This window comes from Rattus norvegicus, chromosome 7, assembly GCF_036323735.1.
Source record: "Rattus norvegicus strain BN/NHsdMcwi chromosome 7, GRCr8, whole genome shotgun sequence".
In the NCBI taxonomy this organism is placed as follows: domain Eukaryota; kingdom Metazoa; phylum Chordata; class Mammalia; order Rodentia; family Muridae; genus Rattus; species Rattus norvegicus.
In genome coordinates this window covers 112,216,978-112,244,810 of record NC_086025.1, presented here as the reverse complement: position 1 = coordinate 112,244,810, position 27,833 = coordinate 112,216,978, and the positions used below count along the sequence as shown (strand labels likewise).

Below are 27,833 nucleotides of genomic sequence, written 5' to 3'. Positions count from 1 at the left end.
TGGCTTGTGATGGTGCAAGTCGGAGCAAGCAGGAAGCCTGGTCCTTTTTGGAAGCATTAGGTGAAGCCTCAGGCTTCTGTACCGGCTGTTCCTTCTGCCCACTCCACCCTTCCGTCTCACCTCCTCCCTCTCAGCTGGGCTTTGTGATGCCTCTGGGTACAGGTGAGGGTTTCTTCATCAGTGGGTTCGGAGGGGGGCTTTTCTCTCAGGGTCTTCAGGGTATCAAATGGGGCAGGGTACAGACAGGTAAGACAGAACGGGAGGGCACAGCCACACACCTACAAACATGCGCTTGAGCTCAAACACCTGGGCATGCAACGTCCGGAAACCTGTGAGCTCTTAGCAAGAGACAGGAGGTCCCCAAACAGTGGTCTATGTAGCTGATCTGAGGCTCCGAGCTAACTAACCCTACACAGTGCACACATGTAATGTGTTGATACGTAAATGGTCACTGACTTCATGCTAAGCACTACCTCAGAGTCACCAGATACATCCATTGTTGTCTGCTGTTTTGCCCAGGTCACAAAGGAGGTGGGATGGGGGCTGGTATTTGAAGCCAGACCTTCGTGATACCAGGTAAGGTAGGCAGCACCAGGAACCCTGCCAGCCCCTGGAGGCAGTGACTCACAGGCAGGTCCCCACATCCCTTCTCCACCCCTCCCTTTTCAGCTGACTCAGCCAGACTGTCCAGGGCCTTTCTCTGGAATTCTGGCCCCCAGGCAGCGCTCTTGGCCACCTTCTCTTGTAGGCAAGGCACACCCTCCATCGAGATGCTACACTAGCTGCCCTCTGTCTTCATGCTCCTTTCGGTTACAGGTTTGATGGATTGAGCATCACTGAACATCTCTTCCAACCACCCTGGGAGAAGAGGAGGCACACACAGGACCCTTGAGGAAGCTGGGTGGTACAGCCTCGGGAAAGGATAGCCAGTCCAGCCTCAGTATCTTGTCTCCGGACAACTGTCTGGTTCTTTTCTCTGGTCTCTATCTGGTTCCCTTATTTGTCCTTCCCAGCTCAGTCTTACCTCTGGTCTCATGCCCCACCCAAGGCCAGGTGGGCACAGATCTCTGTCATTGGCTGAAACTAGAATGAGTCACTATTTCTGTTCCCTGCTGCCAAGCTTCTGGAGATGGCCAACGGGGTTGGGGGAAGGGGAGTGATGGAGGTGGTTGGATGGGGCACACACACACACACACACACACACACACACACACACACACACACCCCTCCTCCCATCTGTCTGTCTGTCTTTTTCTCAGCTCTCCAGGAGACTCAAATTGCTGGGATGCTATCAGAGGACTTCCTAGAAGGAGAAGGTGCTGGAACTCAGGCAGCCGAGAGAGCTGGGAGAAAAACAGAGGTATAGCTTCTGCACACTCTGTGGCTGACCTGGGAAGACCCTGATCACAGCTTCACTCGTGGCAAAAGTGAAGGTTGGCATGCTGCTGGTGCCCTGCTCTGTCCCCAACTCTTCTCCCGTCTAACTTCCTCTCCCTTCTGTCCCATTCCTCATCCTCAAACTTGGAACATTCTAGCCCACTCCTCCGAGCAGGTGAGCTGGGCTGTTCCAGGGAGACGAGGAGCAGAGGAAGCAACAGTGGCCATAAAGAAGTAGATCAAGTCTTTGCCCTAGAGATGGTGACTTTTGATCTTCGCTTCGTATAGCCAGAAGGAAAGCAGAGGGTATGAACAAAGGGACACACATTCTAGGTAGAAGGAAAAGCCTAGAGGTAGACGAGGCTGACAGGGGCAGACCAGGGCCAGTGGGTGAGCGGAGACAGTGGGGGCAGGTTTTGGCATCTTCCATTTTAGTGGAGAAACTAGGAAGGTTTAAACCTGAGTGAAGTCTGGTTTGAAATGATCTCTCAAGGATGCTATGAGTTTGTGGTCCTTGCTACTTGGGATGCTGAGGCAGGAGGATTACTTGGGAGGCTAGTGCATGCAATCTAGTGAGATTTCATCTCAGCAGCAGCAGCAGCAGCAGCAGCAGCAGCAACAAACAAAACAAGACGAAACAAAACAACAACAACAACCAGCCCCCTGGTTGCTCAGTGGTAAAGACACTGTACCTCAGAGTTGGGGTGTGGAGGAACCAGAGGTGATGGGACACAGAGGGGTTTAAACCTAGGGATAGGTTCCTTGAAGATGGAGGTTCCTCAGCTCACATGGACCATACATTCTTTTTTTTTTTAAAAAAATTTATTTATTTTATTTACATGAGTACACTGTAGCTGACTTCAGACACACCAGAAGAGGTCATTGGATCCCATTACAGGTGGTTGTGAGCCACCATGTGGGTGCTGGGAATTGAACTCAGGACCTCTGGAAGAGCAGTCAGTGCTCTTAACTGCTGAGCCATCTCTCCAGTCCGGACCATACATTCCTACACAGGGAGGACTCCTGTCATTACTAACACTCAGCCATTCCTCCAAGGGGAAGGAAGGCCTTTGTCCAAGAAGGATGGCCAATATCAGTCTCCAGAGTACCCGGCTTGCTCTCCCACTGTCCTCCCTAGGTGTGGCTGGCCATGCTCACCTCTTGTCATCTGCAGACAGGGATGGAGCCTCTGGGTGGTCTAGCACTCCTGGCCAGGTACCTAGGGACCCAGAGATGCTGGCACAGGGACTCTGTCTCCCTGCCTTGCTTTCTTCTTTTCTTTTCTTTCTTTCTTTCTTTTTTTTTTTTCTGGAGCTGGGGACCGAACCCAGGGCCTTGTGCTTGCTAGGCAAGCGCTCTACCACTGAGCTAAATCCCCAACCCCACCTGCCTTGCTTTCTTGACACGGTGACAAGGAGAAGAATGATGGAACAGAAGCCACAAGAAGACAGTATTGGAAGGGATGCTTAATGATATCTGTCTACCATCCATGCTGGGAACATCTGGGGACAGCAGTGGCATTTATTGACAATGGAGGAGATGTGGGCGTCGTGCTGACTGCCTGCTGCCAGGCTCCCATACCCACACAGGCGTGTGTGTGTGTCTGTGTGTGTGTGTACAAAGCAATTGTGTGTAACCACACATGTGCATGTAAGTGTGGAATCTATGTAATTCTGTATAGATGATTATGTCTAACTATGTGTTTGTGTGTATCTGTCTGTGTGTGTGTATGAGTGTATCTGTTAGGTGTCTGTGTATGTGTGTAAAACTGTGCTTGTGCCTTTAGTGTGTCTGTGTAACCATGTGTGTCCATTTGAATGTGTCCCTATAAATGTGTGTGCATGTGTGTAACCATCCATGATGTGTTTGTAGCCCTGTGTATGTGTGTTGGTGTGTGTGTGTGAATAGTAATGTATCTGTGTCCATGTGAGTGTGTCTGTGAAACCAAGTGCATGCCTGTGAGTATGTATGTGACCATGTGTGCACATGTGAGGTGTTTCAGGATCTCTATAGCTTCTTTAGGAGCAGACTCTGGGACCTGCTGTGACCCTGTGACACTCCCCCCAGCCCCCTCCAGCCTGTCAGCTTACAAGCTAATTCCTAGTTTCCGTGCCAGATCCCTGGCCCTGTTTTTGCCTCTGATGAGAGAATAATTAACTAAAGACTCATTTTCCAGGGTTTCCTTCCCATTATTCCGGCCAAGTGAAAATATTCACAGGGCTGCTGTGGGGTGGAGCCACTCCTTGAGGGAGGAGCTGCTCACTGGGAGAGCCAGAGTCAGGGTGTTCATGGCCAGCAGAGGAGAGGTACTCCTTGGGAGGGAGCCTAGTGTGAACCTGGACACTGAGCCCAGGGAGGGGAAAGTGGCCAGGGCAGATCCAGTGTGTGTGGCAAGTTCTTGCTCTCTCTGGGCCGTTGCTTCCTCCTTTGTAAACAGATAGGTTCGTGCTAGAATTGAGTCCTTCCCACAAGGCTTCTTCTGCAGGTGAACTGGTAACACTCCAAACAAAACCGAGGCTCCTTAAGGCTGGGAAAGGAACTAGGTTACGTAGGTAAACTGGTTTCTTTACTGCAGGGACTTTTCAGGGGTTGTGGTCAACCTTGTTTCCTTGGGTGAGTGATGCATCTAATTCGGAAAGTATGGGTGGGTTTGGGGACCTACACATCTTCCCCTCCGTGTTCTCTTAACCCTGATCTCTCCACCCTGAGGGCACGTTCCAGTGCCCAGAGAACTGCTACCACGTGAGTGCAGGACCTTATTGTGGGAGTGAGCACTAGTCTCTAAGGCAGAGGGGAGGAGTTCTGAGGCTGCCTTTTCAAACATAATTGATTTTAACCACAAAACCCTCCTCAGTTATCTCTTGGACCCTGGTCTGGAGGAACAGCAATGCAAGCACCCTGGTCCCCAGGTGCCTTTAACTTTACCCAGGAAAAGAGGTGCAGCCAGTCTGGATGCCTGCAGGGACTGACTCCCTTCTCTGGAATGGTGCCCATGACCCCTCCCCTTGGCTGCCCACACAGGCTGTCCTGAGCTTGGTGGAAGATGCAAGCTCTTGGCAGTGTGTTCGGGAACACGGAGACTATGGAGGGGCACTTGTCCGGGTCACTGGCAGATAAGAGGCCTAGCTGGGAACAGGATGCAACGATTCCGACACTGAGCTACAGAGGCTCACAGCTGACCCGGATCTTTCAAGTGCTTGGACACAGGGTGTTTGTGGGAGGGAGGAAGAGAGAGGCATGTGAGTAGTCTGTCTCCGGTCAAAGTCCTGCCCAACACTGGGCCATTATCCCAGAAGATGGACACATGTGGAAGTTCTGCCGGCTCCTGAGGTCCCTGTCCCACACTTTACAGCTATTTCCTGAAAGATGGACATGAATTATGCCCAGGTATGTGCCTTTGTGCAGAGTGAATGTACCTACCATGCAGGTTGAAGTGGGTATGATGAGGGTCTGAGTATGAGATTGGAGCCCAGAGCCCGCTAGGTTGGTGTGACCTGTTAATTGCAGGGTGTGTATGGCTAGCACCAGTGGACACTTGTCGCCGCCAGGGCTTCGGGTGGCCCGGCTTGTGTGGAGGGTGCAGGCAGCTGTTGCGCTCAGGGTCGGGGGCAAGGTGAAAGGCAGCAGCGGTGGCGCGCGGGGTGTGAGCACGCGCGTGGCGACTCCGCCCTGTCGGGGGCCGGGCAGGTGTGGGAGGGCCGTGCGGACCCCGCCAGGACTGGCCCAGAGAGCCGGCGGGAAACAGGAAGCGGGGGTGAGGGGGTGGGGAGGCGCGACTGGCCCGCAGAGCGGCGGGAGGACCGTCGGAGCGCGGCGGGGCAAGGGCGATGTTGGGTGGCCCCGGCGGCCGCGGGGCTGGGGGCGGAGCCAATGACCCCGAGGGCACCGCCCCGTCGCGCCGCCGGAGCCGTCGGCCGAACACCGAGCCCGGAGCCCAGGGCAGCTGCAGCGCCCGTGGTGAGTGAGGGGAGGACACTGGCGGGACAGCAGCGTGGGGACCTGAAAGGACGCTGACGGGACGCTCCGGAGGACGCGGGGGTGATCGCTCGGGGAACCGGGAGGGCGCAGGCAGAAGAGCAGCGTGGGGTCCCAGGAAGACAGAGCGAGACAGCGCTGGGACCCGCGGGCGACGCCCAGGTGCGGTGGCCGTGGCTCAGTGCCCACCGTGCCTGTCGCCCGCAGACTCCGAGGACGCGGCCATGCAGGGCCGGGCGGACGCGGCCGAGGCCGACGAGGAGGCTGGGGCGGGCTCCGGGTCGGAGGCCGAAGAGGACGCGCTATGGGAGCGGATCGAGGGCGTCCGGCACCGGCTGACCCGCGCCCTGAACCCGGCCAAGCTCACGCCTTATCTGCGCCAGTGCCGCGTCTTGGACGAGCAAGACGAGGAGGAGGTGCTCAGCACCTACCGTTTTCCGTGCCGCGCTAACCGTACCGGTGAGCCCGTCGCCGCCAGGGGTTTCTTCTCACTTCCTAGGCCCACTCCAGAGCAGACAGCTGGATGTGGTTGCGGGTGGTGCCGATGGAGACCCCTGTGGGATCTTTACTTTGCTCTTTGACCTCTCTGGTTCTTTCTGTCCCATCTGTGTGGGAATGCACCCCTTAAAGAATCAGTTTTTCTCAAGAGCTCAAGTCGGGGCTCAATTCTCTGAGGCTCCTCTCACACTGGGTGTTTTTGTACCAGGACTGGGAAGGGGGCTAGGAGTCTCGGAACTTAAGTCAGTGAGAGCATTTTGCCTGGGAAACGCAGGCATCCAATGCCCCCCCCCCGCCCCCGCGCATGGGTAATGTATGGTGTGTGTGTGTGTGTGTGTGTGTGTAGGGGTTGCTGGGAACCTGCTGCAGAGCAGGTGCTGTGGGGAGGGTCTGGTGTTCCTAGCCAGGGCAGATTGAGCTTTGCTCCCTGATGTGTTGGGACAGGCCCTTGTGTGTGTCACAGCCCAAAAATCTGGGGAACGTAGGCCCTGGAGCATTGTGGGGGTGGAGAGCAGGGGCACTGAGGGAAGCCCTCATCTTGACCCCTGTCAAAACCTTTACCCTCAGGGCGTCTCATAGACATTTTACGCTGCCGGGGCAAGAGGGGCTTCGAGGCCTTCCTGGAAGCGCTGGAATTCTACTACCCAGAACACTTCACGCTGCTCACTGGCCAGGAACCTGCCCAGCGCTGCTCCATGATACTTGGTGAGCAATCTCAGTGGGTGCCCGGGTCTCAGCGCCAGAGCAGAGTTTTCTTATCCTAACCGTACTAGGGGCCTGTTCCCGCTATTGGACTGGTGAAGAAACCGAGGCACAGACGGCAGAAGTTTACTTGGGGCCCCACCGTAGGTGGAGGATAGGCTGGGTCCAGAGTCCAGAATCCACGTGCTCAGCATGACTTTTTCTCCTTAAGCATCTTTAGGAATGGGGTGTCTAGACACGTAGTTTAGCTTTTCGTGTAAACATTCAAGAGTGGACGAGATGGCTCCGTGGATAAAGACAGTAAGTATCCAGCAAGCCAGGCCACCTGAGTTCACACCCTGGGACCTACACAGTAGGAGAGAACTGACTCCTGAAAGTTGTCCTTTGGACTCTACATACATGCTTCTCTTCCTAAATAAATAAATAAATAAATAAATAAATAAAAAAGTAATAAGAAATTTAAGCCTAGGGTGGTGGTATTCGTCTCAGTAGGCAGAGGCAGGACCAAGTTTAAGGCTAGCCTAGGCTACATAGTGAGTGACCAGCAAGTCAGCTTGGATACACATCTAGACCTTGTGCGGTTTTTTTTTTTAAGATTTATTTATTTTTAATTATACGAGTACACTGTAGTTGTCTTAGACACACCAGAAGAGGGCATCAGATCTCATTGCAGATAGTTTGTGAGCCACCATGTGGTTGCTGGGAATTGAACTCAGGACCTCTGGAAGAGCAGTCTGTGCTCTTAACCACTGAGCCATCTCTCCAGCCCGACTTTGTGCGTTTTGTTTTTTGGGACAGTTGACAAGGCTCCTTGTGGGAGCAGTTACTCAGGATCTGATTCCACTTGTTTGAAGAGACAGCATATTTTTTTTTTAAAGATTTATTTATTTATTATATGTAAGTACACTGTAGCTGTCTTCAGACACACCAGAAGAGGGCATCGGATCTCTTTACAGATGGTTGTGAGCCACCATGTGGTTGCTGGGAATTGAACTCATGACCTCTGGAAGAGCAGTCAGGTGCTCTTAACCACTGAGCCATCTCTCCAGCCCGAGACAGCATATTTAATGTGTTTTAGTGAACCTGTCACATAGCTCATTGGTGGAGTCTCTTGAGGGTGGACAACCAGATCGTTTCAGGTTTTGTGACATTCTCTCCTCCCCTGGGCATCTCTGGCGGTTCTACTCTGAGCTGGGGAGTTTCTGAAGTGGAGTTTCTCACGGAATGTATCAATTTTAAGTTTCTGATGAGGGTAGCTCCCCCCCCCCAGCAGAGTGTGAGGGTCCCCTTTGCTTTATGAATCTTTTAGGAATCGGGAGAACCATCCTGCAACATTTTTTTTTTTTAAGATTTATTTATTTATTATATATAAGTACACTGTAGCTGTCTTCAGATACACCAGAAGAGGGCATCGGATCTCCTTACAGATGGTTGTGAGCCACAATGTGGTTGCTGGGAATTGAACTCATGACCTCTGGAAGAGCAGTCGGGTGCTCTTAACCGCTGAGCCATCTCTCCAGCCCCCTGCAACATTTTTGCCAGATACTTTTGTAAAATTCAGGTTTCAGGTTTGTATCTTCTGGGTTTTTGTTTGTTTTTTTTTTTTGTTTTGTTTTTGTATTTTAGAGACAATGTTTCTGTGTGTAGTCCTGGCCATCCTAGAACCCCTCCTCCATAGACCAAGCTTGCTTCAGATTCAGAGGTCTCCCTGCCCCCATCTCCCCAGTGATGGGGTTAATGGTATATGTTTCCACTGCCCAGCCAGCTCTGTATCTTAAGTGATGTAGCTCATAGCTTACTATTTAGTGAACAGTAGGTAAACGAGATGGGTAGAGCCCCAGTATTTACTGTCCTTTGGGAAGTTTAAATAAGTTGATACAATGTCTAGTATAACAAATGAGGCTAACAAACATTAGTTATTGCCATTACCTTTATTGCTGGTGGTTGAAACGTGTTTAGTTTTTGTTCCATGTTTTTATTTAGCTTGCTTTTCTTGTTGTTTTGTAGGAACTCTTTATGTATTATGGCTTTGAGTTCCATTATAGTTTTTCCTACAATTTTTTTTTTTTGCTTGTCCCTTAACTTTGTTATCCCTTTTACTACAAAACTTTTTGGAGTTTTGTTTTGGTTTTTGGATTTTGAGACAGGGTTTCTCTGGGTAGCTCTGGCTATCCTGGAACTCACTCTGTAGAGAAAGTTGGCCTCAAATTTAGAGAGTCACCTGCCTCTGTCTCAGGAGTGCTGGGTTTGAAGGTGTCTGCCGTCACTGTCTGGCCAACGCGCACTCTCTCTCTTTCTTTTCTTTTTAAACTTTATTTTAATACAGACTTGTCCACTTTTTTCCCTCATAACTCCTGGATTTTATGTAGTTTGAGAAGACGTTCCCTGTCCAGCAATAGCAAAAATATCTTCCAGAATTTTCCTCCAGAGCTCTTACGGTTTTGAGTTTTTCTGTGCAGTCCGGCATCTCCCTGGATTTTATTTGACCCTTCTGAATATTCTTTTTTTTCCCCCCTGACCTGGCAGATGAGGAGGGGCCAGAGGGCCTGACTCAGTTCTTGATGACTGAAGTCCGGAGGCTTCGGGAAGCTCGAAAGAGCCAGCTGCACCGAGAACAGCAACTGCAGGCCCGGGGCCGGGCACTGGAGGAGGAGCGGGCAGGGTTAGAGCAGCGGCTTCGGGAGCAGCAGGCGGCACAGGAACGCTGCCAGCGGCTGAGGGAGGACTGGGAGGCGGGCAGCCTGGAGCTGCTGCGCCTCAAGGATGAGAACTACATGATTGCCATGCGCCTGGCTCAGCTCAGCGAGGAGAAGAACTCGGCTGTGCTGCGTAGCCGAGACCTGCAGCTTGCGGTAGGCCCAGAGGAGGTGGTGGGATGGAGAAGGGAGGACATGGTAACATGGTCATCAATACATGTTTCAGAGTCACCATCCACCTGGTTCTGAATCAATCCCTGACTGCCTTGTGTTCATGTTTCATTGCATTACGACTAGTTCTCTATTAAGGAACACCCCCCATCCAAGCCCCCGCAAAGCACATGGCCACTCTGGGAAGAGTTTTATTTTATTACTATTTTTTTTGAGACAGGATCTGAGGTATCCCAAGTTGGCCATAAACTCAACATGTAGCTGAGGCTAGCCTTGAACTTTTGATCCTCTTGCCTCCACCTCTTGTTTATGTACTGTAGGAACCCCAGGACTTGTGCCTAATAGGCAAGCACTGTAACTGAGGTATACCCCTAAGCTCTGGGAACAGTTTTGGTTGTCACAACTAGGATGATGACATTAGTGTTTAGTAAGCAGAGGCCAAGGATACCCCCACATGTCCTATCGTGCTCAGGACAGCCCCTATGACAGATTTATGAAGCGTTGAATGTCAGTAGTGCCAAGAGGACTACTGAGCTGTAAGGAATCAGTGAGGTCCAGGCTCGGAATGTCAGATATAGAGCGCTTGGCAGAGCGCTTGGTCCACACCTGCATTCTGTCAGCCATTGTGGTTCTCCGGCACAGGTGGCCTCATCTCATCCTCACCAGCACGTGCATGGTGCTCAGGTTCCGTTCCCCAGTACTGATACAGGGGCTCAGACTGGTAAAGGGGTTTGTTCAAGGTCTCAGAGCCTAGGTATGAGCTGCACCTGCCTGGTACCCCAGGAGACCTCCTGAGGGATGCCATTCTGCCTGTCTCTGTCCTGTGAACTCCCACTGGTCCCTCTTCAGAAGATCCCCAGGTTGCCTTTCAAGGACTGAGTCCCCCTCAAAGGCTGAGGGAGAGAGTCTCTCATTCTCCTCCATTCTTCTTGGGACTCCAATGGTGTTTCTGTCATGTCTGATGACCCCCGTGTATTGTCCCAAGCTCTGAGGAGCTCTCTGGCTCAGAGGCTTCCTGTGCCAGTGGCTTCACAGTGGCTTCTAACCTTCGTATTTGCAGCCCCTCCCTAAGCCTGGTGTCAGCGCTGGTGGTAACGACAGGCACTGGGGGTCGTTAACAGCTTGCGGAACTCTGGGGCGCCATCGTCTGGGTTTACACATGCTGGCTGCTGGCTGGCTGAGGTTGCTGTCCCTGCTTGAGGTGTAGCTGATGTGTTTGCAGTCGGAAGCTGATTGGACAGCCATTGTCTGAACATCTGCTTTGTATTTGGTGCTAAGTGGGGACTCTGATTGTTCTCAGTTGCTGACGGGCAGTGTCACATAGGACTGGGCTTCCCCCTCGGTGCCTGTTTCCTTATCCTTAAAGTAACAGGTCACTCTGAGGATGGCATAACATCTGAAGCACTGCTGAGCGCTAGGTGTTTGCTCTGCACACACTTTTTACTTCCCCACTGGGGTTGGCCGTGGTTGTGGTTCTCATTGCTGGAGGGGGAAACTGAGGCACAGAATGGTTGTCTGGAGCTCTTTCCTAGCATCTTCAGGTTGAGGTGGCTTTGCTGTCTGTCTGTCGGGATCTTCTCTCTTTCTTCACTTAGCCCACTTTTTCAGAAACTGACAGGAGCTTTGTCAGGTTTTTCCTGAAGGGACCGGGCCGTTACTCAGAGAGGGCAGTGTGCCGGTCACTGCCCAGGTAGAGCTGCCAGAGGCTGTAGCAGGCTGGGCTGGCATCCTCTTTGTGAGTTGGGTCTGTGTGACCAGATGTCCTGTGTGTGTCCGGTCATTGGGGCTGGAGCTGCTGCAGGAATGGCTGGAGGCTGGAGAAGAGGCAGAGGAAGGGCTCTTTGTCACCTGTGGTGTCGCAGTCAGGACCAGCTGTTTTGGTGGCTGTGCTTGTGTTTGGAGGGCGGAGAGTGAGATCAGAGGAATAAAGAAACCCCCACATCCACCTGTACGTCTTGGAGCTTTTCCTGTCTTCAAGTTTAAAGAGGCCTTGCAGGTGGGAGTTCTTAGCACAGCCAGAGGGGCCTGGCTCCACTGTTTGGTTTCCTCTCACCATGGACAGGTGTCTGTGGTGGCTGATTTAATACTGTGTTTTATAGGGTGCAAAGTTAATGAGCTGTTATTTCTGAGCAACATAAATTTAGGAGCTAACAGTGTAATTTCGAGCTCAGGAGTTTGTATCCCGGGATTAAAGGCATCCGGGTTTCCTGGAGACTTGTCTTCTGAGCTCATTGGGGAAGCTGGCTGGCCTGAGGGTCAGGCAGGATCCTGGGTGTGCAGTTGTGGTTTGCTGTGAAGGGTGTGGCCAGGCTGGCCTTTGAAACCAGCTGTCTTTCTCTGCTGGGTCACAAAGCGTGTTTTGTGAGGAGAAAGGAATGCAGGGGGTCAAGACTTTCTGAGTCTTTGTGGAGGAGGAGGGGACTGTTAATTTGAGGAGTTACGGACCCAGCTTCAGACGAGGGTGTGTATGCATGCGTGTTCTGGTCTCTGAGGCCTGGAGGACTGGCAGTCATTCTCCAGACCAGACACTCCTAGGACACCAGGCCTTGGTTCTCTTGCTGATATCCTCAGAGGTCCTTGTACTCTTTCCCCCACAATGACCTCACTGATGGCCCGCACCTGTTGCTCTTCTCCCCTTAGCCTGACCACCCCAGATCCCACATGTGTTTGGCAAACATCCCTGGCCAAGAACACTGTACTCCAGCAAACTGACTAGGCGTGTCGGTCCTTGGGCCAAGCTGCTGTCATCAATTGCCCACCCCCACCCAGCTCCCAAGCCAGGCTCTGGCTTCCCGCACTTAGCTGGTGACAGGCCAGGGCTCTGGGCTTTCTTTAAAGCCCCACAGTGGCTGTGTCTCACTGGTCGTGGTCTCATAGCCTGCTTTGCCCTGTCTTGGTCTTCTTCAGTTCTTAACAGCCCTAGGAGGTGGAGAGGGAGGAGAGCTTTTACTGGTAAAACTGAGGCTGGGAAGAGATGAGGGACTGACACGTTTAAGATGTCCAGTACAGCGGTGGATACCGAAGCCTGGGTGTGGGGTGTCGGCACGAACCAGCGAGCGACTCTTTTGGGAGAAAACCTCTCCATGAGGATTTTCTTTCCTCTTTCCTTTGTTTAAAGACAGGATCTCACTGTGTAGCCCAGGCTGGTTTGTAGTTTAATATTAGCCCAGGCTGGCCTTGAATCTTTGGCAAGCCTCCTGCTTCAGCCTCCTGAGTGTTTGAGATATGGCATGTGCCACTGCACCTAGTTGCTCTGTGAAGAATTTCCTGAAGGGCCCCCCACTCCCTTGTGTATGTTGGGGGCTGGGCTGGAGGAGGCCCTCAGGCCCATCACTTCTTTCTCCATCTGATCTACATAAGGAGACTCAAGAGAGCCATAACCAAAGGCATACCTTGCTCAAGGCCACCCTCAGTGCAGGCAGGACTGGATCCTGACCTTGTCCCCCTTTCTGTACTCAAGGTGCCCCACCCGCCAGTGACATTGCTCAAACTGTTTCATGCAGTTTTCATGATGATTCCTGGGAGGATGGCCTTGGCTTTGCCCCCTTCCCTCCCATTTCTGTATTTGCCCAGCCTGGCTCCCATTCAGAGGCGAGTCTCAGGCAAACCCCTGCTTAGGCTTCTCAGAAGCCTGGGGCCATCTTGGAGTGGCTTCTAATGGGTCCATTCCAGGCTGACTCTCGTCTTGGGTCTCAGGTAGATCAGCTCAAGCTCAAAGTCAGCCGATTGGAGGAAGAGTGTGCGCTACTGAGGAGGGGCAGGGGCCCACCGCCTGGGGCTGAAGAGAAGGAGAAGGAGCCAGACGGTGTGGATCTTCTCTCAGAGCTTCGGGCAGAGAACCAGCGACTGACAGCTTCACTGCAGGAGCTCCAGGAAGGTCTTCAGCAGGTAGGACCCTGGTGCCAGACCTCAGCTGTTCACTGTCCTTCTGACACCAGAGCCTGAGAACTTCAGCACCAGAAGCTGAGGGCTGACCTGGCCCATGCAAGGTGGGGCCTCTTCTCACCTGAGGCTCTTGGTGGAGAGTCCTTAAGGTATCGCTCTCCCTGGGGGTTCAGTCTGGGGTCTGTAGCCAACTCCCAGAAGTCTCTGAACTCCCTCAGTATATGTGAGCATTTTCTTAGAAAGAGGAGTCCCAGTTTCTCTTTTAAATTGTGGTGTTAGAGATCAAGCCCAGGGCCCTGACTTATACTGCAACCCTAGTTTTTCCTATTGCATGATTGTTTTCCTTTGACCTGGGCTCACTCTAGTCCCAGCTGGTCTAGAACTTGTTATGTAAACCACACGCGCCTCAAATTTGTGGTAATCCTCCTGCCTCTGTCTCTTGAGTGTTGCAATTAAGGGTGTGAGCCACCATGCTTGGTAGAGTTAGGTTTTTTGAGACAAGTTTTAGTATGTAGCCCAGGCTGGCCTTGAACCCCTGATCCTCCTGTTGTCTCAGTTTCCTGAATGCTGGGTTTACAGACTTATGTCACCCACTCCTGGTTTCTGGAATTTGTGAAGGAGTCTCTGACCCGAAGTGGTTGAGACAGCCTGTAGGTCTGGGTGGCTCTAGGACTTGCTGAGTGACCTCTCTCAGGTCCATGGCAGTGTAGGCCTGCCATTGTTCCACACAGAAAGTGGGAACAACATTGTTTATATTGCGGTTTGGAGATGCTTGATTAGCCTAGGACCTGTGTCTTGGATTCAGGATCAGCCCCTTAGAAGCCTGTAGTCAGAGGGATAGGGATAGGCCCTGGGGAATAGTGCTCTGGTGTGGGCCCAGAGAATGGGAGTGGGCTAGGGTTTTGTTCGTGATTGGGGTCCTGGCTGAGCTCAGAGCTCACCTTTATCCACTGAGCCTCACATCTTCTAGAGGACAGGGGTGCTGGAGGGCCACACCACTCTCCACATAGGGGAACCGAGGTCCAGGTGCCAAACCTGGAATAGGAGACACTGGGCTGATTTGGAGAGTTGAGGGGTGTGTGTCTCCCTGCCTCCGCGTGCCTAAGGTGGGGTGGGGGCTCCAGGAGTTGAGGTGGCCTCTCACTTTACCCTGCAGGAAATGAGCCGGCCAGGAGCTGCAGGCTCTGAACGCATTCTGCTGGACATCCTGGAGCATGACTGGAGGGAGGCACAGGACAGCAGGCAGGAGCTGTGTCAGAAGCTTCACGCTGTGCAGGGCGAGCTACAGTGGGCAGAAGAACTGCGGGACAAGGTAGGAAACCACCGCCTGCCTCCCACCCCCCGTTTTGATCCACCAACTTCCACTAAATGCCCTGGTCTGGTGTGGGGGGGCACTGCCAGGCATGGTGGGTAACCCTAGCTGCCTGCCGCCGTTGGTGTCTTCAGTAGGCACTGGGTTCATTCATTCCCACTTATTAATCCTTGTGTATCAGTAGGGCCTGTTTAGTTAGGCATTGCAGGTTCGACAGTAAACACATCTAAGACTACCTAAAAGGAAAAAAAAATCTTAAAAAAAAAACAAAACACAAAAAAACAAAACAAAGAAACCCACAGGGGTTGGGGATTTAGCTCAGTGGTAGAGCGCTTGCCTAGCAAGCGCAAGGCCCTGGGTTCGGACACAAGTTCTGTTCTGAGCTCCCATGTCAGGTTGCTTCCAGGGGCTGGTGTTAGCTGCTCTCATCTGTCTCCTGTTGACATCTGCGTTTATGTGTGTATCCCTCCTACCGAACCCACACTTATACACATACTTACCTATAACAAATACCTCTCCGACACCAAGGCTTCCGCTCCCGGAGAGGGTGTTTATAACAGGCAGGTGCACAGGGTGTACACATGGGACCCTAAAGCAATTCGCAGAGACATAGGCTGTAGTGCCTCCAGGGAGCTGGGTAGGGTAGAGGGGTTTGGGGCTGAAGTCTCCATGGGAGACGAAGTTGGTGTGGAGGGTGCTGTTGGTACCATCGAGCCCGTTTTACCACTCAGGGGAGACAGAGACAGTGGTGAGGATGATCCCGCTGGAGAGGTGGGCACTTGTTTCTGGGTTTCCGGGGTTCTGAGCCTGGCCCACCTGCCCTGCCCACAGTACCTGCAGGAGATGGAGGATCTGAGGCTCAAACATCGAACGCTGCTGAAGGACTGTGACCTCTATAAGCACCGCATGGCCACTGTGTTGGCCCAGCTGGAGGAGATTGAGAAAGAGCGGGACCAGGTGAGTTGCAGCCTGCTGTGTGGCACGAGTGGTATCCCTCATGCCATCTCTGGCTCTGATTTAGGGAGGAGGAGCAGGGGGAGGAGGAGAGGGAGCAGGGGGAGGAGGAGCAGGGGGAAGAGGAGAGGGAGCAGGGGGAGGAGGAGCAGGGGGAAGAGGGGGAGGAGGAGCAGGGGGAAGAGGGGGAGCAGGAGGAGCAGGGGGAGGAGGAGAGGGAGCAGGGGGAGGAGGAGCAGGGGGAAGAGGGGGAGCAGGAGGAGCAGGGGGAGGAGGAGAGGGAGCAGGGGGAGGAGAGGGAGCAGGGGGAGGAGGAGAGGGAGCAGGGGAGGAGAGGGAGCAGGGCAAGGAGGAGCAGGGGGAGGAGGGGGAGCAGGAGGAACAGGGGGAGCAGGGAAGGGAAGAGGAGGAGCAGGGGGAGGAGGAAGATACAGGATTGGCATTGCAGGAAGAGACATTCAAACTGCACTGGTGAATTGGTGAATTGAGATGAGGGTGTCAGGTCAGGGTGACAGGTAAGCATCTTCACATGTACCCGGCAAGCCTGTGAGCATGCTGGGTTGTGAAATATGGGCCTCAGAAGATGCCCACCAGTCATATGGGCCTCATGGTCTCCCAGAGACCCTGCTACAGTCCTCTCATTGCACAGGGCCCAGAGAGGGTCAGCCTTGTTGATGATGACACAGGCAGGCAGCATTGGAGCAGGACCCACACCCTTGGTAAATCACACAGGGGTCCTCAGATGGCAGCCAAGAGCTCTGCCTTTTCCCATGAACACTTGAGAGATCGGCCTTAGGGCCTGAGCTGACCTGCCCTCCCAGATCCTCCTGCTTCTCAGTTCTCTGCATGGAGGAGGGACCTGCAAATATTTGCTGATAGAGAAATTCCCAAAGGTTTGGCTTTATGTTCCTGGCATCAAAGGCTTGTCTCCTGTGAAGGCTACAAGGCAGCCGAGGGCCCCAGACCAGTTCCTCTATGTCTCTGACCACTGTGTGGGAGGTCGCCCTTGTAGGCAGGGCGGGAGGTTGTTGTCCTACCACATGTGTTAGAATGACCCTCTTGATCCCTTGGGAGCCTTTAGAATGTAGGTTTGGGATGTCATTCCTGGCATTGTGATTCTGTTGCTTTGAGGCCACCAGACTCTTCCCAGTCCTCTGGGCTCCTTATCCCAGCTCCCTGGGAAGCAGCATGGGCAAGTCTGGTTCTGGGCCTAGCTCTCAGGGACTTCTTTATGAGAGGAAAGGTTGGACTCCTGGCACCTGTAAGGACCCAAGTGCTGTGCTTAAAGTTGGGTTCATGGAGGAACAAAGAAGTATTATCTTTTTGATGTTGTTGTTTTGAGACTGGGTTTCCCTGTGCAGCCCTGGCTGTCCTGGAACTTGCTCTGTAAACCAGGCAGGCCTTGAATTCAGAGATCTTCCTGCCTCTGCCTCCCAAGTACTGCCATTTAAAGGCCATACTCCACTACCACCCGACTGGAAAAAACATCTTAAGTTTAGAGGTGTGGCATTCCTGGACTCCAGCCTTCCCAGCCAGAGCCATTTGTAGCTCTGGTGTGTTTTCATCCACCAGTAAGACCAGTGATTCATCCTCTTAGTCCAGTGGTCCTCAACCTTCCTAATGTTGCGACCCTTTAATGCAATTCCTTACGTTGTGGTGACATCCCTCTCCCACCATAAAATATTTTTCATTGTTACTTCCTAACTTTAAATTTTGCTACTGCTATGAATCACAATGTAAATATTTTTGGAGATAGAGACACACAGGTTGAGAACTGCTGTCCTAGTCTCTCTACATATAGATGAAATGAGCTGACGCTAAAACCAGGGCCCCCATTAAGGAAGTGTCCCACAGGCGACAACACCAGTCTTGTTCTATCCAGCCCCCTGAGCCAGCGCAACTCCCTCAGAGGCTGGCTCTCCTGTTTCTCTCCAGGCAATCCAGAGCCGAGACCGGATCCAGTTGCAGTACTCTCAGAGCCTCATTGAGAAGGATCAGTACCGCAAGCAGGTGCGGGGACTAGAGGCGGAACGCGATGAGCTGCTCACCACAGTCACCAGCCTGGAGGGGACCAAGGCCATGCTGGAGGCACAGCTACAGCGGACACAGGGGGGTTCCAGTCTCAAGGTGAATGGGGCCAGGAGTATGACACCCCAGGGCTGGGTTGCTGTGGACTTGGGGACCTTGCTTCATGGGAAAAAATATGCTGGCTTAAGGCTGGGCCTCTGCTGTGAGCTCTAGGATAGGGCTGGGAATGGGCAAGGCCTGAGTTGGGGACCTCAGCTGGGTGGGACTGGGGTTGACATTAACAATAGGTTGCAGCCGAGAGGTTGTGGGTTGGCCTCTGGGTTTCTGCAACCATTCTGGGTGCACAGGATGGTTTGAGCTGACTGTAAACATTTTGGTAAGCCTGGGTGCTGGAGGGCACATGAGCAGGACTTTTGGGCAGTGAGGCGAGGCTAGCATGGGTCTTGAAGTCCCACAAGAGAACAGCTGTTGCAGTCCTTTCAGAGTGCGGGGCCCAGAGATGGCCAGAGGTCTGCTGGAGGCCACACAGTCAGGTGGTACTGGCACAGAGCCTGGACCCCTGGGAAATCAGACAGTGGTCCTCGGACTCTGCCAGGAGCTCTGCTGTTTCCTGTTTTTGGTCATTCGTGATGAGCTCGTGAGCCTGGAGGAGTGGAAGGAGGAGGCATAAGTATATGACCTCCTATGTGTCAGAACCTCGGTGGCTTTTGCTCTGAGGTAAAGACGGACCAGTTCTGCCCCCCAGGTTGGGCTTCTCCCACTCACTTAGCTTGGTCCTGTGGGTCTTAGTGTTGCAAATCCTAGACACTGTGGTGGTCCTGCCTCAGGACCTTTGCATGTGCGTCTGCCCAGGTCCTCCTTCCCAGCCGTACCTGCAGCTCAGATCCCACTTTGCCTGGAGCGCACTGAGGTGCCAGGCACTGGGGTTCCTCTGGTGAGCACTGTGCTCAGGGCAATTCCTTCCGCCGCCCTGGGATGATTTTGCTCCTCTGCTGGCCTGTAGTCTGCCTCCTTTTGCCGCATGGGTTCTGGCATCCTGTGCCTGTATCTTCCCTGTGCCTGGCACGTGGTGGGTGTGCAGTATGGACTGGCCAGCCAGGGCTCGGCCCTACTTACCTCCTCCCTTGCCTCATTCTCTGGCAGGCTTGTGCCTCCTCCCACTCCCTGTGCTCCAACCTCAGCAGCACCTGGAGCCTCAGCGAGTTCCCATCACCACTGGGAGGCCCAGAAGCTACAGGAGAAACCGGGGGATCTGAGCCCCACACCTCGGTAAGATGTTACCTACCCCAAATACAGGGAAGCCTGAGAATTTCCTATGTTGCCAACACGCACAGTGTGCCCAGTTTGCCAACCATTTTATGTCATAGACAAGCACGGCAAGGCCCAGGGAGGCTGAGAACCTTTTCTTTTTCATGTGTGTTTGTATGTGCAGGTGGTTCTGCATGTTCATGTGTAACCAAGGACACTTGTGTATGCACGTGGAGACTAGAGGTCAACCTTGGGTGTCGTTTTTTTAGGAGCCATCCACCTAGTTTTTTCTTTTAAGTTATTGGATACATGAGTGTGCATATCTGTGTGTGGGCGTGTGTACATGTGAGTACAGATAGTCTCAGAATCCAGAAATGTCTGGTCCCCTTGGAGCTAGAATAAGAGGTGGTTATGGGTGTCAGATATAGGTGCCGGGAATGGGGCTTTATCTTCTGAGAGCAACACAAGCTCTTAGTCATTAAGCAATCTCTCTGACCCTTTGTCACTTTTGGAGAAGCTCTCTCCCTGGGACCTGAAACTCTCTGATTAGGTCATGCTGACTGACTGGGTAGGAACCCACAGGCATCCTTCTGCCTTTGCTGCTCCATCACTGAGATTGTAAGTGTGTGCCACCATGCCTGGTGGGTGTGTGTGTGCGTGAGAGAGGGGAGGGAGGGAGGGAGGGAGGGAGGGAGGGAGAGAGAGAGAGAGAGAGAGAGAGAGAGAGAGAGAGAGAGAGAGAGGCAGGCAGACAGAGCTGGAGAGCCAACTGAGGATCTCCTGCTTGTTCAGGAGGCTCTTTGCTGGCTAAGCCTCTCCCAGAGCCTGCAGGTATAGGGAGCCAGCCCTCACACACTGTAGTCTCCTATTCCTTTCCTTTGTCCTGGGCCCCAGGTCTTGTCTGGGAGATGAGGGCTGGACTGGGTGGGCTGGAGATGACCAGGCCTTATGCTGGTGTTGCAGGAGGAAGCCACAGACAGTGAGAAGGAGATCAACCGGCTCTCTATCCTGCCCTTTCCACCCAGTGCTGGCTCCATACTCCGCCGGCAGCGTGAGGAAGACCCGGAGCCCCCTAAGAGGTAACTTGCTGGAAGAAGCAGGAGTTCCCCATGAGGCAGGTTGCTGGACCCTGATCAACAACCTCTGAGTTCAGCTGCCAGAGTCAGGCAGGACTAGCAGTCCCCTCGAAGGACTGCCCTGAAGCTGTCAGAGTCCTAGAAACAGTGAAGTTCAAAGAGGAACCAGGTTGGGTCAGGATAAGGCCAACCAGCAGAGTGGGAACACTCCGGTGGGAATTCATTGCAAGTAGCCTGAGATCTCAGATTCTTCACCTTAGAAACTGGGTTGGCTCAGGTTGGGGATGTTGAGGATTCCATGGGCAGGGTACCCAAAGCAAGAAAGCCAGGCCCCAGCTTCAGTCAGCAGCAGCAGCAGCAGCGCAGGCAGGTCAGAAAACCCAGCCACATCCGTCATGGCCAGAGCAGGATGTGAGATTTCCTGGCTCCTGGTGCTTCCCATCACTGTCTTCCCCTCTAAGTGGCCTCCTGATGGGAGGTTGGGCTGGGGGAGGCTGTGGTGCCCACAGGCTTGTGTGAAGTGACCTGCTCTCACAGGGGTGGCTGTGAGGAGGTTGGTCTAGCTCAGGAAGTACAAGTAGGAGCCAGGGACCAAAGGTAGCAGGGAGGGCAATGGTGGGGTGCAAAGTAAGGGGAGGTAGCATTGAAGGACAAGCCATCCGGGATTCAAAGCAGTGAGCTCCTTGCCTTGTGCTTTTAAGGCCTAGGTGGCCTGGGTGCCCTGGGGCCCGGTCAGTGTTTGCTGGGGCACTGAGATACAAGGTGGGGCCAAATGTCATAGGTCTCATTTGTCACCCCTGTCTCCTCTCTGTTCAGGTCTTTTAGCAGCATGTCGGATATCACAGGTAATTCCCAGGGCCCTGGGGGAGACTCACTTTGGGGAGTTCCTTGCCGCTGGCCTAGATCCTGTGTGTGCCTGCTCTTCTGGCCTGTGTTCCCTCCCCCATGGCCTATCTGTGCCCCTGACCAGTCACGGGGTTGTGTGGGAGGCTCCTGAGAAATAGGGTCCAGCTTTTACACCTGCTCCTGGGCTTGCCACGTGGGGCCCTTCACTTCCTGCCCACCTCTTCCTCCTCTAGGAAACTGGAGCCCTGCGGCCCTGTCCCAGCTCTCTGTTCCTGGGGCCACTAGCCTGCCAAACCTCCTTTTGTTGCCTTCAGTTGTCTCTGTTGTTCAAACTCCTGACCTCTCTCTTCCTCTCCAGGGAGTGTGACCCTTAAGCCCTGGTCGCCCGGCCTCTCTTCATCATCGTCATCTGACAGTGTGTGGCCTTTGGGAAAGCCGGAAGGCCTCCTGGCCCGGGGTTGTGGCCTGGACTTCCTCAATAGGTAAGCAGTTCTCCAGGATGGTGGAGTAGGGTTTGGGTGTCACACAGAGCTGCAAAGGGTCCAGGTCTCGTCTGGGAGGCAGCAGGCCACGTCTCTGCTCAAAGCATTCATGATCAGTACAGCCTTCAGACAGGGCAGCCCCAGGATTCAGATCCCGTTAGTGTTTGCGCTGTGTGAGCTGCTGGAGGCTCCTTGGGCCTCGGTTTCCTCTCTGGCTAAAGGCGACAATGATCTCTTTTGCATGAGGGTGTCTGGAAATGTCCAGTTCACATGAACAAAGCATCCAGCCCTGGCAGGTACATTCCGACTTCTTTTTAGTTGCTCATCTCTGCTCTGAGCTCTCTGTGGGCAGGACTCAGCTGATCTGCTGAGCCACTTAAACCATTTACAAGGACCAGGGCCACCACAGGAGTCCCTGTAGCTGTTGTGACCACAAACCCAAAACAGAAGTTACAAAACATCAGGGCAGGATGCCCTGAAAATGACCCACTTGGTCCACGAGGGAAGGACACTCCCCAGCCCCCAGGCCAGAAGACCTTTGAACTCAGGGCTGCTTTGGGAAGATAGGAAAGGTTGGCCAGGGAAGGGCCTGGGGTCAGTGAGGAGCGGGGAAGGGGAGATGGAAGGGGAGGGCTCAGGGTGGATGAGTCCCGGCAGCCTCGTGACTAAGGCACAGACATGTGGATGTTGGTTTGTTGTGAATTAGATGCCTGGGAATGTTCTACTGCCTTTCAGTGCCAAGGCAGCGGCTTCACTCCTGGGACAAAGTGTTGTTTTGATTGCCATAGACTACAGAACCGAAGCTCAGAGATGGTCATGAATTCACTTGAGACCCCATGATTGAAAAGTACTAGGACCCTCTTCAGGGACCGGACCACACTTGGGTTTTTGGAAAGCCTTAGGAAACACTGAATGCCAGCCAGTGTGAGGTGGGGTTAGGGGTAGGGGAATGTCAAGTTAAATAGATCAGGGCAGAGCAGGACCAGAGGCCTCCTGCCTCTTAGAGTCAGCTTGGCCAGGCCTCCAGCTCCCCACCCTCCCACCCACCCCCACCTCCTGCTCCTGTTGCAATCCCAGTGTAGGCAGTGGGCCCAGTGTGACATTGTCTCAGGCCTGTGCAGGACATGCTTATGGGGGAAGGGGCGGAGGTGCCTCCCTTCCTGCCTGCTGTGGCCCTTCCTCTAGCCTAGCTTGCAGCAGAGCCCTGGCTGTCTTCCAGGGGGCGCCAGGATGCAGTACCGGGAGTGAGGCTCTGGCCCAATCCTCCTGGGCTTGGGCTGGGTCACCTCTCCTACTCATACTGTTCTGGGGAAGAGGGAGTTGGAGGAAGACCACAGACCAGGCTGTGGGCTCCGGTGGCTAAAAGAGAAGGAGAGACAGGCCCTCACCTGACTGCAGATCAGGGTGATCCACTTGGGTCCCAGGATATGGCTTATAGCAATGTGGGGAAGATCTGGCTGTGTACCCAGTGCCTTGAGTTCAAATTTGCTGTTTATTGCTCCCCTGGGGGCTTGGGCAGGCCCCTTTATTTCCGTGTATGCTGTAGGTCTATTACAATGCATGTCTCTCAGCTTCCCCCACTCCACAATTCCCGAATTAAACAGTACCTGGCTCAGCCTTGGGTATTCTAACTACTACAGTGGCTATGCAGAACCCATATAGGTGTGTGTGCTCCAGGAAATGTGGTCTGCGTAGTAGAATATGGGAATGTCTGCGTAGGTGTTGAGGACAGCGTTGAAATCAGTGACTTCCTTGCATGGCTGTCCACATCTTGGGATGTAGGATGGACGTGCTGGTCAGTAAACTCTTGGGATCCTTCTGTCTCTGTTTCTTCAGCATAGATGACAGACCCAGGGCCTGGGTTTCACGTGGGTACTAGGCATCAAACCCCGGTCCTAGAGTGTGTGTATTTACTGAGCTGTCTTTTCATCCCAGAACCCATTCAGGAATTGTCCAAAGCCACTGGAGGCTGGTGTAGTTTGGGCACCTTCTGTCTGCCTTCTGTCTGCTGTGTACATTGGGGGTCACACACATAGCTCTTGATCCTCTTAGTGGCCAACTTTATCACCCCCTCCAGCCTCTCCACTCTGTTAGGGGACACGGTAGGCAAGCACTGGGGTAGGTGGAGTGGAGCTAGAAGATCCCTGGACAGATGGCTGTGTGGAGGAGATGGTAGGGGAAATACAAGAATGACGTGAGGCCCTGGGTACTGGGAGAGCATTAGAGAAAGTTGGTCTGCCGTCTGTCCGCAGAACCCTGTAACTGTGTATACTCACGTGGTCCTAGAGATGTCTAGAACCTTCTGACCACACACAGAGAAAGTTCTAACAGTCTTTGTCCAGGTCCGCTGCCCACCATTTGTACCATCCTTGGGAAGTGGTAACTTATTTGTACCTCAGTTTCCCACATCGTTAACATGGTAGCATCATTGCCAGAAGCATTAGTGTTTCTCGTCTGTGTGGCAGACTTCAGCCTCAACATCCAAGTCCCTGACTGATGTAATTCTGTCACACGTACAGCCCAGAGATCTCCCACAGTGTTCTGGGACAGGGACACTCACAGGCCATAGGGCCCATTACCACTCACTGTAGGCAGGAATGACATAGTCTATGACAAGGCAGGGGTGGGGCTGGGAGCCTTCTAGGAATTGGATAGCCCACGTCTCTCCAGGCCCCAGGGCCTTAGTCTCAGATGTGGTCAGGATCAGCTAGCAGGTCCTGCTCTCTCCCCTCCTCTGAGTCCACCGAGGTCCCAAACAAGGGGATATCTGCACATTGTTCCCACCCAGTCCCAGGCTGTTCCCAGACTCTGACAAGTGCCCAGAGTGGGCTGCCTGCTTGTGAGGCTCAGGGAAGTTTACAGAGTCCTTGAGGAACCTGGGAAGGGTGACTGTCCATGGTGTTCCAGAGGAGAGGTGCCAGAAATGAATCTTTAGGTTACAGGGTGGGCAGGGGTGTGGGAGGAATCTTAGACCAGAAGTTCTATGATCTCAGAGAGATGGCAGTGGTGCGTGGGTTTGTAACAATTGGGGGGATTGGACCAACGGGATTGTTCCCAGTCCCACCTGACAACAGGAAATAGCCAAAGCGTTTTTTTAAATTATATTTTGTTTATTTAATGTACACACATTGTGTGTGTGTGTGTGTGTGTGTGTGTGTGTGTGTGTGTGTGTGTGTGTGTGGTGCATGCCACAGAGCAAATGTGGAGTTAGGAGACAACTTATGGGATTTGATTCTCATGTTTTATCATGTGGGTCAGAGATGGGGCTCAGGTCACCAGGCTTGACAGCAGACACCTTTACCTGCTGAGCCATCTCACCAGCTTGGCCAGAGTTTCTTTTTTTTTTTTTTTTTCCCCTTTTCTTTTTTTCGGAGCTGGGGACCGAACCCAGGGCCTTGCGCTTGCTAGGCTAGGCCAGAGTTTCTTGAGCACCTCCCTTGGGGCCATCCTGCTGAGAGACACTACATTTCCATTCATGACTGGACGGGTTGGGGTGAGTGGGGGTTGAGGAGTGGGATACACACATTCACGGTTAGTCAGGCCGCGATGCTCTTTCCTTCTATGGCATTTTCCTCTCTGCTTTTCTGACCTTGCACCCAGGAAGGGAAAACCTGGAAGAACCTGAAATCAAAGGCTCATGAGACAATGGTCTAGGCTTGGGGATGTGACGCAGATTACTTGCCTAGCATGCACAGAGCCTAGCACTCACTGTGTTAACTGGGTATGGTAATACACACCTCTAATCTCAGCACTTGTGAGGTAGATGCATCAGAAGTTCAGGGTCCTCCTCAACTACATAGAAAGCCAGCCTGGGGTACCCAAGACCCTGTCTTAGGGATAGAGTGTGGTCCAGTTCACTTGAGAGGAGGCACGGTTGCATTTTGTATCCTGTTCTGGCAAGAACAGAATTAGTCAGGCTCTGGGGAATTCCACAGCCCAGGGTGGCTTCACAACTCCGTACCTCGACCTTCTGACCCTCACACCCACAGGGCCAGCGGGTGTCACTGTCATCCTCACTTTGTGGACAAGCAGCCCGTTCATTCTCCTGAGTCCAGGCCCTGGTTTAGGAAGAGTTTAGTGCAGGCATGCTCAGACTTTTGACATTTTGACACGAGGTTGTCATCTGTGCAGTTGATGCTCTGTGCAACTGAGTTCTAAAAAAAATGGCCAAAAGAAACTCGTTTTAAGTAATTAGGATTTTGTGTTGGGATGCACTGAGTGCTGTCCAGGGTGGCTTGTGTGCCATGGGTTGGTTAGATAACACTGAGTGGGGTCCTCCTTCTCTAAGTGCTGATTGCACAGGTCTCAAGAGTTCCCCATTCTGCCTAGGTCTTTCCACACTGCCTCCATGAACCAGGACAGGCCCCAGGGGCATGGCTCTTGATTTGACTGAGGGGACAGGTGCCAGCTGCAGGGGCAGTGTGAGTACCTCGAGGTAGGGGAGAGGCTCTCCTGGGAGAAGAGGCTGTCCTCTGCCACTGGCCTAGCCTCAGGCTCACAGAAGAGACTTTGGGGGTCAGTTTGTCAGAGACTGGCCATCGAGAGCTACCGGTTCTCATCCAGGGATGGGCAGGACTCTGCTATGACAGGGATCCTGGCATGTCTTTGGCTTCAGTGGCCACAGCCACCTTGTGTCAGGGAATAGGGCGGATGGATACCTTCCTGTGACTCACGCAGGTTCCAGCTGGCTTTTCTGGGGGCTGTGGCTCAGGATTTTAAGTTGGAAATCAAGGAGCTGACTGTGGTGCTGGGGAACACATGCAGCGCCTGGAATTTCTTACCGCTTCTGCTGCTGCTCCTGGTATCAAACCTTCTGCAAACCCTATACTCTGTGCCGCAAGCCTCCCATCACCCCAGAGCCTGACCCCTCACCCTCTGTCACAAAATACTCCAGTTCCATACTGAGGTGGGACCCAGCGGTATCTTCTCCTGAAGCCTCTTCTGAACCTCTGTGCCCCTCCCTTGCAGCCGCTTCTAGATTAGAGGCTAATGGATGCTCCCTCCTGGAATTGTGAGTTGTGCTCCTTTGTCCTCAGTGTGTTAGACACTGGGTTTGGTGTTAGGGGTGCAGGCTGGGTTTCACAAATGTCTGGGCCCGAAGGGCAGAACTGAGGAGAAAATACAAAATCTGACAGGGGTGCTGCTGGTTAGGGGTGGGGTTAGTGGTATATGTAGCTGGGCAGCAGCAGGAGGACCAAGCTGGGGACAGGGGAAGTGTGTTGCAGAGGGCACCTCAGGGGTGCTGGCCCTGGGGGAGGTTCCTGACCTATTCAGGCAGCAGAATCACGGTTGCTTTCGGGGTACTCTGTTACAGTACTGACTGGATTCTTATTCCCACCTTCCACCCCTTTTTCTCAGGTCTCTGGCCATCCGAGTGTCCGGCTGGAGTCCCTCTGGGGGCCTGGACCCCCAGGATAAGAGTCCAGATAGCCTGCCGATCCTTGGGGACAGATGGTCTGGGGCAGTGGTGCGAAGGGTGTTGTCGGGGCCTGGTTCCGCCAGGACAGAACAGAAAGAGGTGAGATGCCTCTTCCTGATCTAGGGGCAGGAGTCCTGCTTCAACGAGGGTGGACATTTGTTGGTGGAGCAGCATCTTTGGGTGGGGTTTCTGGGGTCTGGATGCAGTCGCTCTGCCCTCAGCCTGCAGTGACTCACATCTGATTTGTAGACTGGGGGGGCGGGGCATGATGACAGCATCCCGACAGAACTACATCTCTAAAATCATTCACTGTCTGCTTGGGCTCAGCCAAGGGCAGAAGGCAGTGGCCTGGAGGGGACAGGCCTGGAAGCTGAGGTCCAGCAGAGGACTTTACCTTGGAACCAGAGCTCCACCCTCCCCTTCCTGCTGGACTCAAAGGGTAAGCTTAGCCTATGGGAGAACCCGTGGAACGCATGAGACCCAGCCCATCGGGGCTCCTTCAGTCTGGGATGTGGGTAGGAGCAGAAGGGCCCAGAAGTAGATGTAGAAGTCCATGATGTCCCAGTGCCCCGCAGGGCTGTGACCTCCTTTTGGTGTGTGCATGCGTTCTCTTTCTGCGTTTAGGAAGCACCAACCATGAAGGGCATGTTGCATTAGGAGTCCAGAGACCTTTGAGTCCTGGGACTTGACTGTTAGGGACTCGAAGCTTCAGGCAAATCACTTAACTCTTCTGTAACTAAGTTGCTTGCTCAAAGAAGGTCCTTACAGCCCAGGCCTGTAGTGGGTCTTATCAGTCCCTGAGGTCCCTTGAAGATCACCCCTGGGCTCACTAGTCTCCTGTGTCCTCCCTATCCTGTCAAACCCAGCCTGTCAGTCCTTCCATGAGGCCTTGGATGTCTGGGCAAAAGGGCCAGGTGCAGAACCCTTCTACATTCGAGCCAACTTCTCCTTGCCTGAGCGGGCAGATCCGCATGCCCTCTGTGTGAAAGCCCAAGAGATCCTGCGGTTGGTGGACCCAGCCTACAAGCGGAGGCAGGAGTGGTTCTGCACTCGAGTGGACACCCTTACCTTACGGGACCTGGACCGGGGCACTGTGCCCAATTATCAGAGGTGATGCCAGAAGCCTGGGGTTGGGGCCTGCAGGACCTGGTATGGGATGTTTCC

General features: G+C 53.4%; 1 protein-coding gene across 8 annotated transcripts in view; it reads left to right on the top strand.

Moving 5' to 3' along the window:
- Card10 (caspase recruitment domain family, member 10) overlaps positions 1 to 27,833 on the top strand; it is a 41,101-nt gene that overhangs the window by 7,234 nt on the left and 6,034 nt on the right. For 2 of the 8 annotated variants that reach the window (XM_063263609.1, XM_063263610.1), the window contains 16 exons: positions 817 to 4,764; positions 5,560 to 5,811; positions 6,418 to 6,555; positions 9,079 to 9,404; positions 13,116 to 13,307; positions 14,461 to 14,616; positions 15,448 to 15,573; positions 17,506 to 17,697; positions 18,742 to 18,867; positions 19,810 to 19,925; positions 20,739 to 20,767; positions 21,127 to 21,250; positions 26,145 to 26,261; positions 26,609 to 26,768; positions 26,997 to 27,108; positions 27,536 to 27,779. In XM_063263609.1, coding sequence (XP_063119679.1) covers positions 5,577 to 5,811; positions 6,418 to 6,555; positions 9,079 to 9,404; positions 13,116 to 13,307; positions 14,461 to 14,616; positions 15,448 to 15,573; positions 17,506 to 17,697; positions 18,742 to 18,867; positions 19,810 to 19,925; positions 20,739 to 20,767; positions 21,127 to 21,250; positions 26,145 to 26,261; positions 26,609 to 26,768; positions 26,997 to 27,108; positions 27,536 to 27,779 — 2,393 coding nt within the window. In that variant the 5' untranslated portion in view covers positions 817 to 4,764; positions 5,560 to 5,576. The other 6 variants (XM_039079258.2, XM_039079257.2, XM_039079260.2 and 3 more) reach the window with 5 other exon arrangements.